General features: G+C 44.8%; 1 protein-coding gene across 6 annotated transcripts in view; it reads right to left on the bottom strand.

The window, feature by feature from the left end:
* Positions 1-15310, bottom strand: part of csmd3b (CUB and Sushi multiple domains 3b) — a 386559-nt gene that overhangs the window by 106153 nt on the left and 265096 nt on the right. For all 6 annotated transcript variants that reach the window (XM_061760284.1, XM_061760282.1, XM_061760283.1 and 3 more), the window contains 3 exons: positions 12132-12253; positions 2774-2877; positions 2530-2642 (listed from right to left, as the gene is read on the bottom strand). In XM_061760284.1, coding sequence (XP_061616268.1) covers positions 2530-2642; positions 2774-2877; positions 12132-12253 — 339 coding nt within the window. The remainder of the gene's footprint in view (positions 1-2529; positions 2643-2773; positions 2878-12131; positions 12254-15310) is intronic.

Below are 15310 nucleotides of genomic sequence, written 5' to 3' on the forward strand. Positions count from 1 at the left end.
CTCAGATGAGACAGAATTAAGACTCGGGAAATTGGGGAACATCCTCAAAAATTACGGTGTAGCAATATTATATTTTTATCTGTCTAAGATATTACATATTAACCACTTTAGAGAGTAATACCACCTCAAGCCAGTATAATATTTGATAGCTTTATTTGACGACAGTACTGCTTTTGGGTGCTATTAAGCCTGCTGAAATCCTTAAATGCAAATTAATACATGTGCTATTATATGTCTGGCTGGAGTATTCATATAGGCTGCAAATGTAATGTCACTAAGGAGCTAAATATAAAGTGTGGCATGGATACATATTTCAAGTTCTGCGTATGGACTGTGCAGCCCAGATGACGAATGGCTGTAGTCATCGTGTGGGCACAAACTCACTGAATCTTTAATGTAAACTTTATGTCAATAATGTTGCAGTGCTGCCTCAAATCTATAGCGGGGGACGTGAGTGTGTGTGTGTGTGCGTGTGTGCGTTTGGGCATGTGTGCCCCGCAGCTGGCAGCATAGTCCAAGTGTTGCCTGCTAGGTGAATTTGGCATTAATAATAGATGAATGGAGACAGAGGGATGAAAAAAGGTAGAGAATCAGAGAGAGGAGTGAAAGAAAAAGAGAGAAAAAAAAGAAAGAATAAAATGAAAGGAGCAAACAAAAGAAAAGAGGGACAGGTCTTTTGCTGGATGACAACAGAATAAAAGACAAAACGAAAACATGAGGATGCATATTAGTGAGGGCATTTACTCATGAAGATGTGTATTTGTGAGGTTGTTCACTCATGGAGATGTAAATTTCAGAGGTTGTCTACTTGTGAGGATGCATACTTGTTTCGAATATATACTTGTGAGGTCGCATTCTAGTAAGGCCAACGCGTGGAAATGCATAATTGTAAGGCGGTGTAGTTGTGTGAAAGCATACTGTACATGTGAGATTGTTCACTCAGAGATGTACATTTTTGAGGTAGTGTGTTTGTGAGGATGCAGAGTTGTTTTTTTTGCTGCAAATTGGTACTTGTGAGGTTGCATCTTAGTGATGTCATATTCTGACTAGGTTGCTAACGCATGGCAGTCTGTTGTTTTGTTGTCTTGTTAGGTTATGTAGTTGTGAGAAAGTGTACTTGTGAGGTCTTACACTCAGAGATGTGTATTTTTGAGACTAAGCACTTTTGAGGATGCATACAGTATTTAACAAATACCTAACCGGAATAATGTGAACAGGATACTGTACTTGTAGGTTACTCTAAATTCGTATAGTAGGGAGGAACTGTAATTTGAAGTACCGTAATTTTTTTGTGTATAATGCGCACCCATGTATAATACGCACCCCCAAAGTTGACCTCAAAATTCTGGAAAACCCTTCTACCTATGTATAATTTTTACAATGCATGATTTTGCCTCTACCCGCATGATCAAAACATGAACTATTATCTGTATTTTGTTAGTTTTTTTTTTAGAATTATTCTGAAGTTAAGCACTTTATTTGAACACTAATACTTTTTTTTAATTAACTTGCTCTTATTTTGAAATTCACAGCCCTACATTTATTTAGTAAATGAGAAAACAGTTGTGCTCATATGTTTGATTGCCCAAGCAGAATTTGTAAGATGTGTACCATTCTTTAAAGAAAACATGAAGGGCCAGGTGAAAAACATTACATTTTATTTTAATGGGATTCAAATTAAACGGTCAAGCATTTCAGAAAAGTATTATCATTAAACAAAACATAACCATAAATAAATTAATGATGGTTGTTGTTCAGTCATCAGTAATATTTAAAAAAAAAAAAAATATTTTTTAAAAATTCTGCCAGGGTATATAAACTTATAGGCACAACTGTCCATATATGCAGTCATACGTACCCCTATCATATTGGAAAGAAAGTGTAGGCTACACCTTTTTTATAACCACTAGGTGACGGTGGCATATTAGAATGAAAGTGTACACCTTTCTCATAACCTCTAGGTGGCGGTGGCATTTCGGAACGAAAGTGCACAGCGTTTTCATAACCACTAGATGGCGGCATACATTTATAAAATGTGAAACATTTTTCTATTTGCCCCTATACCCATGTGTAATGTGCACTATTGACTTTTGACATTTTTTTTGGTGAAAAAATGCGCACTATACACGATAAATTACGGTAAGTATACTTGTAAGTATACCATTACTTATTTGTGAGGATGTAACCTAGTGATGTTTATTTATGATTTTGAGAGGTAGTGTACTTCTGATTACTTGCATACTAGAACGTGCACTTGTGAGGTTGCATCCAAGGCAGTGTCATCCGTACTTGTACATAGGAGGATGTATACTTATAAGGTTTCCTATACGGGAGGACATGTAGTAATATGGTTCTCTCGATAAGAGGGTGAAGTCTGCCTTTTGCCTGAACAGGATAAGCTGTATTGTGAACGGATGGATGGATGGATGGAGGAGTACTAGTAAGGATGCTCAGTTGTGTGGATATATTTGTCCACATTTTGATGTTGTCTCCTTGCGAGTATATGTACATGTCAGTTTGTGTACTTACCTTTGTAGTTAATCTTAAAGCCGATGGATCCGACGCTCTCGTCCGACTGCAAGTGGAGCCACATCTGGTGGGTCATGCTGACGATCAGGTCGGGGACAAAGCTGCCCGACAGGCTGCAAAACACCAAAGACATTACATTTCATTGTAATTGGAAATTAAAGGCTAATTTCCACCACTGTAATGAGATCATCATCGCTGCTCATAATGCCGTTTCGGAAGCGGGAAATGAAGCAATAGTACTTACACCTGCAGGATGGTGGTAGGATCCCCCACCTCCCCTCCATCTCCAATGGTCAGCGTGTCGTAGGCAATCTCCAAGTCGAACTCCTCAAAGTTAATCTGGATGACCTAGAGCGCAAAGGACAATCTACTGTGGTACCTTGACTTACTTAAATAACTCATGTCAAATCAACTTTCCCCAGTGGGAATGGCGAATGGCATTATAGCCTTTATCCAATCCTTCTGCTTCAGTATAGTACATTAATATCATAGAAGTAATACGCTCATACTGCTTCATATGTTGACTACATGCACACCTCGCTCATGTTTCCTATAATTGAAAGCTTTAATTCACTGGGCATCATCCACTTCTCAGTATTCACTTTCTTAGGACCTATGATTAGAAAAAAGAAGCAAAACCAATCTAGTGCCTGAAGCTCAACTGTACGTACATTTTTTTGCTAAAAATAAAGCAAAATAAAATAAAATAAATAAATATTTTAAAAAAAAAAAAGTCCTAACTAACCTTAAGTGACTGTTCGTAACGAAAAACCCGTAAGTTGGGGCACTCGTAAGTAAAAGTACCACTGTTTTTAATTTTTAAATAATATGATGTGGTGCAAATTTAAAGGAATGAGATGTCCATCAGTTCAGTTGTGTGCATGATATCACTGAATCAAGAAAAGAAAAAAAAAAAAGACCTGAGGTCTACTAGGATTTGGACTGCACCAAAGAGTTCATGAATGTATCAAGGAGAAGAGAAGCACAAAGCTACTAAAACTCTGATCGGGAATTATTCAACCAACATTTTCTGTTTCATGTGAGACCATAGAGAGACAAGAACAGGAAACCCGAGAAGGAGAAAGATGACGGTCACTCGGCGGGAAAAAGGGGAGGGGGGGCGGTCTAATAATGAGCACATCTTTGATGCTCGCACGAGAACTGTGTAAGAATGTTTCAAACTTGAGTTCACCCTCGGGGAGGGATTGAAAGCTCGCTTGCTCTCTCTTTCTGACTTTCTCTCTCTTCCTCTCTGCTGCTGAAGGGAATTTTTTCCAGATTCAATATCCCGCTTGTGGACTTCACAAGCATCTTCCTGGCTTAAATCTGCCGTTAAAGAGCGGAGCTATTGACGTGACCTCAATGCCAAGTTATATGCAGTCCAACTTTAGCGTTAGCTACACTAATTTGGCTTGTTAATGGTATTGATCGGCTTTTCACCAATGAGTGTTTTTTTTGTTGTTGTTCTGTTTTCCGATGTACAGTAGCTTCCAGCAATTAGTGCTGAAACGGCATGAAACAAAGTGGACAGATTGTAAGCCCGCATCTCGAGCATTTTTCCAAAGGGATGATGTCTAAAGATAGTATTAAAACATTAAACAAGAGCCTCCTGCTTATAAATATACACTTGTTTAGTATTACTTGGAACATACAAGAACAACCTCGGGCAATGTGAAGTCTGAATGTATTAAAACATAAATAATATGGACTAGACTTGATTTAAACAAGAGCAACCTACTGATGATAAAGATGCAATAGTTCACTCGTACTTAGAATATAGCTTGCAGGAAAAGCCTTGGGCAATGAGCCACATGCTGCATCACCAACTCAAAAGACAATATTTGTGTAAGCTACTTGGAACACAGCGAATCACAGTTCCAAAAGAGGTTCCATTTTGGTTGTAGTGCACAACATGCACTAAAAATTAGTCTACATTAATTACTCCAAGAACGTTGAGGTTCAAATCAAGTTTGAAAGGGATACCAAAGCCTCCTCGAGTGGCGCCCTTTACTGGGAGATGTTGGTGTGATGATTGTGCAGCCATAAAGCTCCTTCATGCAAGACCCCGTGAGGCCACATCAGCACAGTTCACACAGCATTAAACACGGAAAGACCATAACTACAATGCACCAGGACGGCAAGCGGGTTATAGCGAGAGGGGGGGGGGGGGTGCGTAATGGCTGCCATGAAATATGTAGTACGGACTTTTAAAGCGTGCATGCTGTTATTCCTAGCGGTGTAGTGTACGTGTACATATTTCTCCTCCCCTCTAATTGGTAGGCGGCCAATGCGAGCATCAATCTCTCGCTCCGCCGTTTTCACTGGGAAAACACCCGTCACCCACCTCCGCCTCTCCCATTCTAATTGGTCGCCGCGCTCCCACTTTACGCCAATCCGTCTGTGGCCGTTAACCAATGAGCCGGCAGAATTGAATTTCTGCATGATGAAGCGCTGCCTTTGGTTGTGGCAGCAAAAAAAATAAGGTGGGGGTAGCTCGGGTGGTAGAGTCAGTGATGTAAAGCAGGTTGAAGAATACAGTAAACTACCACTATAATCGCGGTCCATCTTTTGTGCCCCACTATATCATCCATCCATCCATTTTCTGAGCCGCTTCTCCTCACCAGGGTCGCGGGCGTGCTGGACCCTATCCCAGCTGTCATCGGGCAGGAGGCGGGGTACACCCTGAACTGGTTGCCAGCCAATCGCAGGGCACATACAAACAAACAACCATTCGCACTCACATTCACACCTACGGGCAATTTAGAGTTGTCAATCAACCTACCATGCATGTTTTTGGGATGTGGGAGGAAAAGTCTTGCCACCGATGGTGTCAAGTGAATATTGAACATGTCGGCCGCATGGTTGAGCCTCGCCGCGTTTCGACAGCGACGGGGGCAGATGAGAGGCCATGAGGGAAGCACATGAAAAAAGTAGATGAGTGAGAAGCCAAGTGAGAGAGCAACAGAGAGTGGGAGGATGAAGAAGAACCAAGAGGAAGGAGGTGGCATCGCGAACGGCCTTGCTGCTCCGCCATCCCCAAGGTTAAATGAGAAGAGGGGGAATGAATTGGCTCTAAAGGCTCATTCTGCTCTAACTAAATGAAGCAATAACATCAGAGAGCCATAGAAGGCCATTAACACTTAACCCGAGCCGGGCAGGGGGGAGAAAGAGGGGACGGAAAGAAACAAGAGAGGACAGGTCGGCGTGAAGAAAACTTGCGCTCCTCATTCTCAGAGATGGACGCATGAGTGGAACATCCGCCTCTTCCTTTCTTAGTAATTTGATCGTTTCGGGCTCCTTAATGAAGAAATTGAGGAGAATTCAGTGGGGACCATTTCCATGCACAGTGTGTGCCACGACAACCTCCTTTCGCTTCTTCTTCTTGGTCTTCAGATTATGCTGGTGTTCATTTTTTTATTTCCTTCTCAGGAGAGCCAATATCCTCGACAAGCTGCTCCTCCTTCACCCATCAGTGTGCTCATTAACAGCAAGCCATTGCAAATACGCTCCCAGCTATTAAACTTGCTAGAGTTGGATTAAAATGTTTGTAAAGCATGCTTAAATCTGCAGTTTTGCCGCTGTAAATGCATCTTGAAAAAATAAGTATCGGGCAGTTGTGTTAACTTTCCAAAAAACCTGAAATACAAAACATAAAATATAAGTATCCATCCATCCATCCATCCATCCTCTGAGCCGCTTCTCCTCACTAGGGTCGCGGGCGTGCTGGAGCCTATCCCAGTTATCATCGGGCAGGAGGCGGGGTACACCCTGAACTGGTTCCCAGCCAATCGCAGGGCACATACAAAAAAACAAACCATTCGTACTCACATTCACACCTATGGGCAATTTAGAGTTGTCAATTAACCTACCATACATGTTTTTGTGGGAGGAAACCGGAGTGCCCGGAGAAAACCCACGCAGGCACGGGGAGAACAAGCAAACTCCACACAGGCGGGGCTGGGGATTGAACCCCGGACCTCAGTACTGTGAGGCAGATGCTCTAACCAGTCGAACACCATGCCGCCAAATAAATAAATCTAAAAAATATTTTAATTAAATATACCAAACAAATGTTTTATCAAGGCTTTACAAATATATTCACATTTTCATTGTAATCTTTATTTAGAATTAATAATATATAAGTGCCCCTCCTTGAGCCGTCACGTTGTCGTGGTGGAGGGGTTTGTGTGTCCCAGTGATCCTAGGAGCTAAGTTGTCTGGGGCTTTATGCCCCTGGCAGGGTCACCCATGACAAACAGGTCCTAGGTGAGGGACCAGACAGAGCACGGCTCAAAGACCCCTAATGATGACGACAAACAATGGACTTCGTTTTCCCTTGCCCGGACGCGGGCCACCGGGGCCCCCCACTGGAGCCAGGCCTGGTGGTGGGGCTCGAAGGCGAGCGCCTGGTGGCCGGGCCTGCACCCATGGGGCCCGGCCGGGCACAGCCCGAAAGGGTAACGTGGGTCTCCCTTCCCATGGGCTCACCACCTGTGGGAGGGGGCATAGGGGTCAGGTGCAGTGTGAGCTGGGCGGTGGCCGAAGGCGGGGACCTTGGCGATCCGATCCCCGGCTACAGAAGCTGGCTCTAGGGACGTGGAATGTCACCTCTCTGGCAGGTGTGTGAGGTCGAGAAGTTCCGACTCGATATAGTCGGACTCGCCTCCACACACACCTGGGGCTCTGGTACCAGTCCTCTCGAGAGGGGTTGGACTCTCTTCCACTCTGGAGTTGCCCATGGTGAGAGGCGCCGAGCAGGTGTGGGTATACTTATTTCCCCCCGGCTCGGCGCCTGTACGTTGGGGTTCACCCCGGTGGACGAGAGGGTAGCCTCCCTCCGCCTTCGGGTGGGGGGACGGGTCCTGACTGTTGTTTGTGCCTATGCACCAAACAGCAGTTCAGAGTACCCACCCTTTTTGGAGTCCTTGGAGGGGGTGCTGGAGAGCGCTCCCGCTGGGGACTCCATTGTTCTGTTGGGGGACTTCAATGCTCACGTGGGCAATGACAGTGAGACCTGGAAGGGCGCGATTGGGAGGAACGGCCCCCCCGATCAGAACCCGAGCGGTGTTCTGTTATTGGACTTCTGTGCTCGTCACGGATTGTCCATAACGAACACCATGTTCAAGCATAAGGGTGTCCACACGTGCACTTGGCACCAGGACACCCTAGGTCGCAGTTCGATGATCGACTTTGTGGTCGTGTCATCGGACTTGCGGCCGCATGTCTTGGACACTCGGGTGAAGAGAGGGGCGGAGCTGTCAACTGATCACCACCTGGTGGTGAGTTGGCTCCGATGGTGGGGGAAGATGCCGGTCCGACGTGGCAGGCCCAAATGTATTGTGAGGGTCTGCTGGGAACGTCTGGCAGAATCCCCTGTCAGAAGGAGTTTCCTTCCTCCCACCTCCGACAGAACTTTGCTCATGTTCCGGGGGAGGCGGGGGACATCGAGTCCGAGTGGACCATGTTCCGCGCCTCCATTGCTGAGGCGGCCGACCGGAGCTGTGGCCGGTGCCTGTCGTGGCGGCAATCCCCGAACCCGTTGGTGGACACCAACGGTGAGGGATGCCGTCAAGCTGAAGAAGGAGTCCTATCGGGCCTTTTTGGCCTGTGGGACTCCTGAGGCAGCTGATGGGTACCGGCTGGCCAAGCGGAATGCAGCTCTGGTGGTCGCTGAAGCAAAAACCCGGGCATGGGAGGAGTTCGGTGAGGCCATGGAGAAAGACTTCCGGACGGCTTCGAGGAAATTCTGGTCCACCATCCGACGTCTCAGGAGAGGAAAGCAGTGCACCACCAACACTGTGTATAGTGGGGATGGGGCGCTGCTGACCTCGACTCGGGACGTTGTGAGTCGGTGGGGAGAATACTTCGAAGACCTCCTCAATTCCACCGACACGCCTTCCCATGGGGAAGCAGAGAGTGGGTTCTCTGAGGCGGGCTCTCCTATCTCTGGGTTTGAGGTCACCGAGGTAGTTAAAAAGCTCCTCGGTGGCAGGGCCCCGGGGGTGGATGAGATTCGCCCGGAGTTCCTAAAGGCTCTGGATGTTGTGGGGCTGTCCTGGTTGACACGCCTCTGCAACATCGCGTGGACATCGGGGACAGTGCCTCTGGATTGGCAGACTGGGGTGGTGGTCCCCCTTTTTAAGAAGGGGGACCGGAGGGTGTGTCCCAACTACAGGGGGATCACACTGCTCAGCCTCCCTGGTAAGGTCTATTCAGGGGTGCTGGAGAGGAGGGTCCGTCGGGAAGTCGAATCTCAGATTCAGGAGGAGCAGTGTGGTTTTCGTCCTGGCCGTGGAACAGTGGACCAGCTCTACACCCTCGGCAGGGTCCTCGAGGGTGCATGGGAGTTCGCCCAACCAGTCTACATGTGTTTTGTGGACTTGGAGAAGGCGTTCGACCGTGTCCCTCGGGGAGTCCTGTGGAGAGTGCTTCGGGAGTATGGGGTACCGAACCCCCTGATACGGGCTGTTCGGTCCCTGTACGACCGGAGTCAGAGTTTGGTCCGCATATCCGGCAGTAAGTCGGACTCGTTCCCGGTGAGGGTTGGACTCCGCCAAGGCTGCCCTTTGTCGCCGATTCTGTTCATAACTTTTATGGACAGAATTTCTAGGCGCAGCCGAGGCGTAGAGGGGGTCCGGTTTGGTGGCCTCAGTATTGCATCTCTGCTTTTTGCAGATGATGTGGTTCTGTTGGCTTCATCAAGCCGTGACCTCCAACTCTCATTGGAGCAGTTCGCAGCTGAGTGTGAAGCGGCTGGGATGAGAATCAGCACCTCCAAATCTGAGACCATGGTCCTCAGTCGGGAAAGGGTGGCATGCCATCTCCAGGTCGGGGATGAGATCCTGCCCCAAGTGGAGGAATTCAAGTATCTTGGGGTCTTGTTCACGAGTGAGGGAAGAATGGAACGGGAGATCGACAGGCGGATCGGTGCAGCGTCTGCAGTGATGCGGACTTTGTATCGGTCCGTTGTGGTAAAGAAAGAGCTAAGCCGAAAGGCGAAGCTCTCAATTTACCGGTCGATCTTCGTTCCTACCCTCACCTATGGTCATGAGCTGTGGGTCGTGACCGAAAGAACAAGATCCCGGATACAAGCGGCCGAAATGAGTTTCCTCCGCAGGGTGTCCGGGCTCTCCCTTAGAGATAGGGTGAGAAGCTCGGTCATCCGGGAGGATCTCAGAGTAGAGCCGCTACTCCTCCGCATTGAGAGGAGCCAGATGAGGTGGCTGGGGCATCTGATTCGGATGCCTCCCGGACGCCTCCCTGGTGAGGTGTTCCGGGCATGTCCCACCGGGAGGAGACCCCGGGGACGACCCAGGACGCGCTGGAGAGACTACATCCTTCGGCTGGCCTGGGAACGCCTCGGGATCCCCCCGGAAGAGCTGGATGAAGTGGCTGGGGAGAGGGTAGTCTGGGCGTCCCTGCTGAAGCTACTGCCCCCGCGACCCGACCCGGATAAGCGGTAGAGAATGGATGGATGGATGGAATATATAAGTATAAATAACTATAAAAGTATAAATAAGTATTAGTTAGTGTTAGCGGTATTATTATGTTATAATTAGTAATATTAAATCCACACAAAATTAAATGTGGCATTAATTGAAACTAATGTAGGGCAGCTTGAAAAATATTTTATTATAATGCCACTATATTAATATTTAAGTTACCCCATGAACCTTGAAAATCCCCCAAAACAAATACAAAATAAAAATATATTTTTCTTTCTTTGCCCAAAAACTACAAAAAAAAAACAATATACAAAGAAGTAAATGTTATTTGTAAATGTTATTTGTGTCAAATCAATGATTTATTGTATTTCTAACAACATTTTTTTTATCAAATGAAAAATACATATGGTACTTGGTATAATAAAAATCATATTATAAAACAATACAGGTCGGAATTAATAAAAAACAAAATCATTGCCATTGTACAATGTTTTTTTTTTTTACATTAGCTTGTCTCATCACCCAAAATAAAAATAAAAAATACCCAAGAAATGAAAAATAAAATGCAAAATTTTATTTCTATATTAGTTTTAGATGAATTAGTCAAACAAATGATGTGGAGCAAGAGTACACACTTTTTAAATGGACACTAATATTATGTTAATTGTATCATCTTTGCACGTTTTGTATACATTTTTTCTCAGTACATAGTTGCAGTGGGTCACTTTGTACTTTAACTCACATTAAAAGTTACTTTATTGTTTCTGAACTTTCATAATGTACCACACATCGGATAAGTATCCCTTCCATTTGATTGACTGATGCTCTGTGGCGTTAAAAGCTTTCCGGAATCTTCTGCAAATTGAACTCCGGCGGGAAAGCGATGACACTTGAGTGACGGCAGCGATACAAAATCCATGAGCAGTATGGTACATTTACATATTGCGTTTTTACATGATGAATTTTTAATTCACATGAGTCCAATATGAATACAAGGAAAGAAAAAAACTGCCAGGATGTAAAAAAATAAATGAAGAAAGAAGGATATTAGGAGTGAAATTAAAGGATTTGTCACTCACGCTTCATTCCTTATCATCGGCTGCTTCGCGGATTGTATTAAAATGTCTTCATTTTTATTGTCATTGACGCACGGAAATGCATTGACAGCTCATGATGAAACTATTAGTCAAGTTATGGCTTTTTTTTCTACTGAGAAGATTTATATTTAAAATTATATTTACATTAGCAAAGCCAATTTCGGTACAAACAATCAAATAAGACTACCATACATCTTACAAAAGTAGTGCAATCTAAGGTAAGACCACTGTAAATCCCATAAAAGTTGCACTGGGTAAAATGATACAAATGAAAATCCCCCCAAAAGATAAACCTACCATAAATTCCCCTAAAATTACTCAGATTAACGAAATACTAAATACTGTAGATCCCCCAAAATTTGCACAGGCTAAAATAAGATGACAGAAAGTCCCTCAAAATTTTGCTGTTAAAAAAAAAAAAAAACTGCACCAAAACTACCATAAACCCTCCAAAAATTGCACAAGTTAAAGTAAGACTACCGTACCATAAATCTCTCAAAAGTTGTGCAGGTTAATATCGGACCACTGTACATCTTCCAGACGTTGCGCAGGTTAAAACTACCAAAATCCCACCAAAATTGCTTAGGTTAAAATAAGACTACCGTAAACTCCACAAAAGGTATGCATCTTAAAACATGACTAATAGAATCCCACAAAGTCGTAAGGGTATAAATCAATAAAAAATTCCTCAAAAATAGCAAGAAAGACCCCTGTAGCTCCCCCAAAAGTTGCAAAGGTAAAACAAAAAAAAGGCTACTGTAAATTTCCCAAAAGTTGCACAGTTTAAAATAAGAGTACTGTAAATCCACCAAAAGACGACCATGAACCCCCAACCCCCCGCCCCAAATACATGCCAATGAGAATAAGACTTCCATAAATTCCCCTCAAAATTGCATGTTAAAATATGATTATTATAAATCCCCAACAAAACTAAACAACAAAAATTCCCTCCAAATTTGTGCAGGCTAAAATAAGACTATTACAAATACAGTATCCTAAAGCCCTGGAGCATTACAAACAAATAGGACAAAAAGATATTTTTGAATAAAGAGAGACCTACCTTATTGGGGTTTGACGCCGTGATGATCCAAACACACTGTGCATTGCTCTCGTACTGAATTGGGAAATTGGGCGATGTGAAGGTCCCTGACGGTCCCTGAAGATTACTGCCGCAGGTCTTGACTGTGAAACCAGAACAATGGTATATCGTCAGACTTTTACCCAGCTGAATATTGCAGAGCACGCAAACGGAGGGGTCAGGAAGAAACTATCGATATGGTCACCGACATCTCCTCCGCTCGTCCCACTTAATTGGAGACTGACTACTGGGTGCGGAATACCACAGGATTAGCCGGAGTCGCATTATTGACTGATGGGGATGCGCTCTGCGGCGATTTACTCTGGACATCCATGGAGAGTCAAACGACTTACAGACCAACTAGGAGAGCAACAATTAGGAACTAGTGTCTAGGGCACAGCCAAGTGTACCACCTTGGTGTGTAAGTCATGGCTGTAAATTTGGTCATTTCTGCTTAGCAACAAGTAGCCGTGCATAAAAAATAATTGAAAAATAAACCAAACCATTAAATCAAACTAATTGTACTGATAATAATAAAAAAATAAAAATAGGTTGAAATAAGGTACAATTATGTAAAACTGTATGACCAGGAGCGGCACGGTGGGCGACTGGTTAGAGCGTCAGCCTCACAGTTCTGAGGAGCGGGGTTCAATCCCCGGCCCCGCCTGTGTGGAGTTTGCATGTTCTCCCCGTGCCTGCGTGGGTTTTCTCCGGGCACTCCGGTTTCCTCCCACATCCCAAAAACATGCATTAATTGGAGACTCTAAATTGCCCGTAGGTGTGACTGTGAGTGCGAATGGTTGTTTGTTTGTATGTGCACTGCGATTGGCTGGCAACCAGTTCAGGGTGTACCCCGCCTCCTGCCCAATGACAGCTGGGATAGGCTCCAGCATGCCCGCGACCCTAGTGAGGAGAAGCGGCTCAGAAAATGGATGGATGTATGACCAGGTGAGGTCTGTGGAAATGTGGACTCCAAGATACTTGTAGCTGTCCACACTCTCTACCTCCTCTCCATCAATATAGAGGGGGGTGTCCTCCGTAATCTTGGATTTCCAGAAGTCCGTGATCATCTCCATCGTCTTGGCTGTATTCAGGTCCAGGTTGCTGATTTCACACCAACACCAGAGATGCCATACAGCCTCCCTGTAGGCTGACTCATCATTGTCCCTGATTACTCCCACAAGGGCAATGTTGTCAGCAAATTATACGATCGTGTTGTTGGGGTGAATAGGAGAGCAGTCATATGTAAATAGGGAGTACAGGAGGGGACTGAGGACACAGCCCTGTGGTGTCCCCGTGTTAAGGATGAGCGTGTATGAGTTGTTGATTCCCATCCTGACATCCTGGGGTGTGTTACTGAGGAAGTCCCGTATCCAGGTGCACTGTAAGCTGTTGATGCCCAGATTGCTCAGGTTTGTAACCAGTTTATGGGGTACAACTGTATTATATGCAGAAATTAAATCCACAAACAGCCTCCTGCCATAGGTGTAAGTATTATCCAGGTGTGTGAGGGCTGGGTGATTGCGTCTTCTGTTGACCTTTTTGTCCGCAAATTGATGGTGATGGAGGTTATTGGGAAGAGGGTCCTTGATGCGAGACAGGAGGAGTCTCTCCAGACATTGGGTGATTTCTTATACTGTAGGTGAATATAGAGACTGCTGATAACTTAGCTGCTAGCTAACTACCGACTAGTTAGCTACCATAATACCATATGCTTGTTACTAGACCTCATTTGAGACAGCCCCAAAGGATTAACTCTGCAACATCTGTCCACTCTGTGAATACGATCTTGCATGTGAGTTAGTTTGTGTTGGAGTAAAGATGTAGACTGTTACGTTAGCTTCTTGCTGGTTAGACACCGACTGGTTAGCTGCCATACACTTGTCTCTCATTTGAGCCAACGTCAAAGGGTTACCTCTGCAACTTCTGTCTAGACAGTGACGACTGTCATGCATTATAGTCTGTTTGTGCACTGAGTGAAGATATAGAATGCTATGTTAGCATTGCTGCCACCTAGCTAATTGGTGAGCAGCCATGTGCCGGTCAATATACTGCATTTTAGCCAGCATTAAAGGGTTATTTCTGCATATTCTGTCCAGTTTGTGTGGATTTTAGTCAGTTTGTGCAGGAACACTGAGTGAAGACATGGACTGCTACGTTAGCTTAGCTGCTAGCTAGCTGCCATATGCTTGTGATGAGTGTTTTCTGTGTATGTTTTACATTAAATGAGTGGGTCAGCACGATGAGCTTGCAGTCTGCCTCACAGTTCTGAAGTTCTGAGTGGCCTTCCATGTCTGAAGTTTGCATATTTTTTTTTTTTTTCTGGCTGCCTCCCACGACCCAAAAAACAGCCGTGCTGGGTTCATAGAAGACAATATACTGTCCAGAGCTGTTAATGTGAGGCAGAATAGTTGTTTGTCTATATGTGCTAGCAATTGACAGGCGATCAGTCAAGCGCGTAACGCCTCTTGCCCAAAGTCAGCTGGAATAGGCTCCAGCTCCCCTGCAACCCTAAGAAGGACAAGTGCCAAAGGAAATAGATGGATGGATTGTTTAGTGGTTGAGTTCATTTTATAATTGACAGAAATGTGCAATAATTTCCACGTTTTAATTCACAGCCGTATCACATAAAAAGCCAGTGTGAAAATGACACGCTAGTCGTGAACACACCAAATAAACTAATTTAAGCGGCGTATCCTGTAACAATTGAGAATCGCAGCTCTCTCCGTCCTTGGGTCGCCCCGCATCGAGTCGGGAGGTTATTTTCTGCTTGGTTTGAAGCTGCGTTTGTTGCTTAATTAGTTTGTCCCCGTGGCTCACAGCTAGTGGAACAGGAGCGACGCAAAAAAATAAAAAGAATGCCAACGTTCACATATAGCAAATCTCATACATTCTCAATGGGGGGCTTGCACACATACTATATCGTGGGTAAAGTAACTGTTTACATGGTGCAGCAATAGCCAAACAAAAAATTATTTCATTCAAAAAATTCTACATTTGCACCACTCTAAACAAGAAGGCAACCAGTGGTGTCGGGAAATTTTGCATCAGAGGCAAGTAGGGCAGTGCCTCTACAAGATCCTGCAGATGTGCCTCAGGTGACAAAAGTAGTGTTCCAGAGTAGTGATTCAGCTATGAAATTAAAGTTAAGATGTATTTTT

This window comes from Phyllopteryx taeniolatus, chromosome 21 (genome assembly GCF_024500385.1).
Source record: "Phyllopteryx taeniolatus isolate TA_2022b chromosome 21, UOR_Ptae_1.2, whole genome shotgun sequence".
NCBI classification, from domain to species: domain Eukaryota; kingdom Metazoa; phylum Chordata; class Actinopteri; order Syngnathiformes; family Syngnathidae; genus Phyllopteryx; species Phyllopteryx taeniolatus.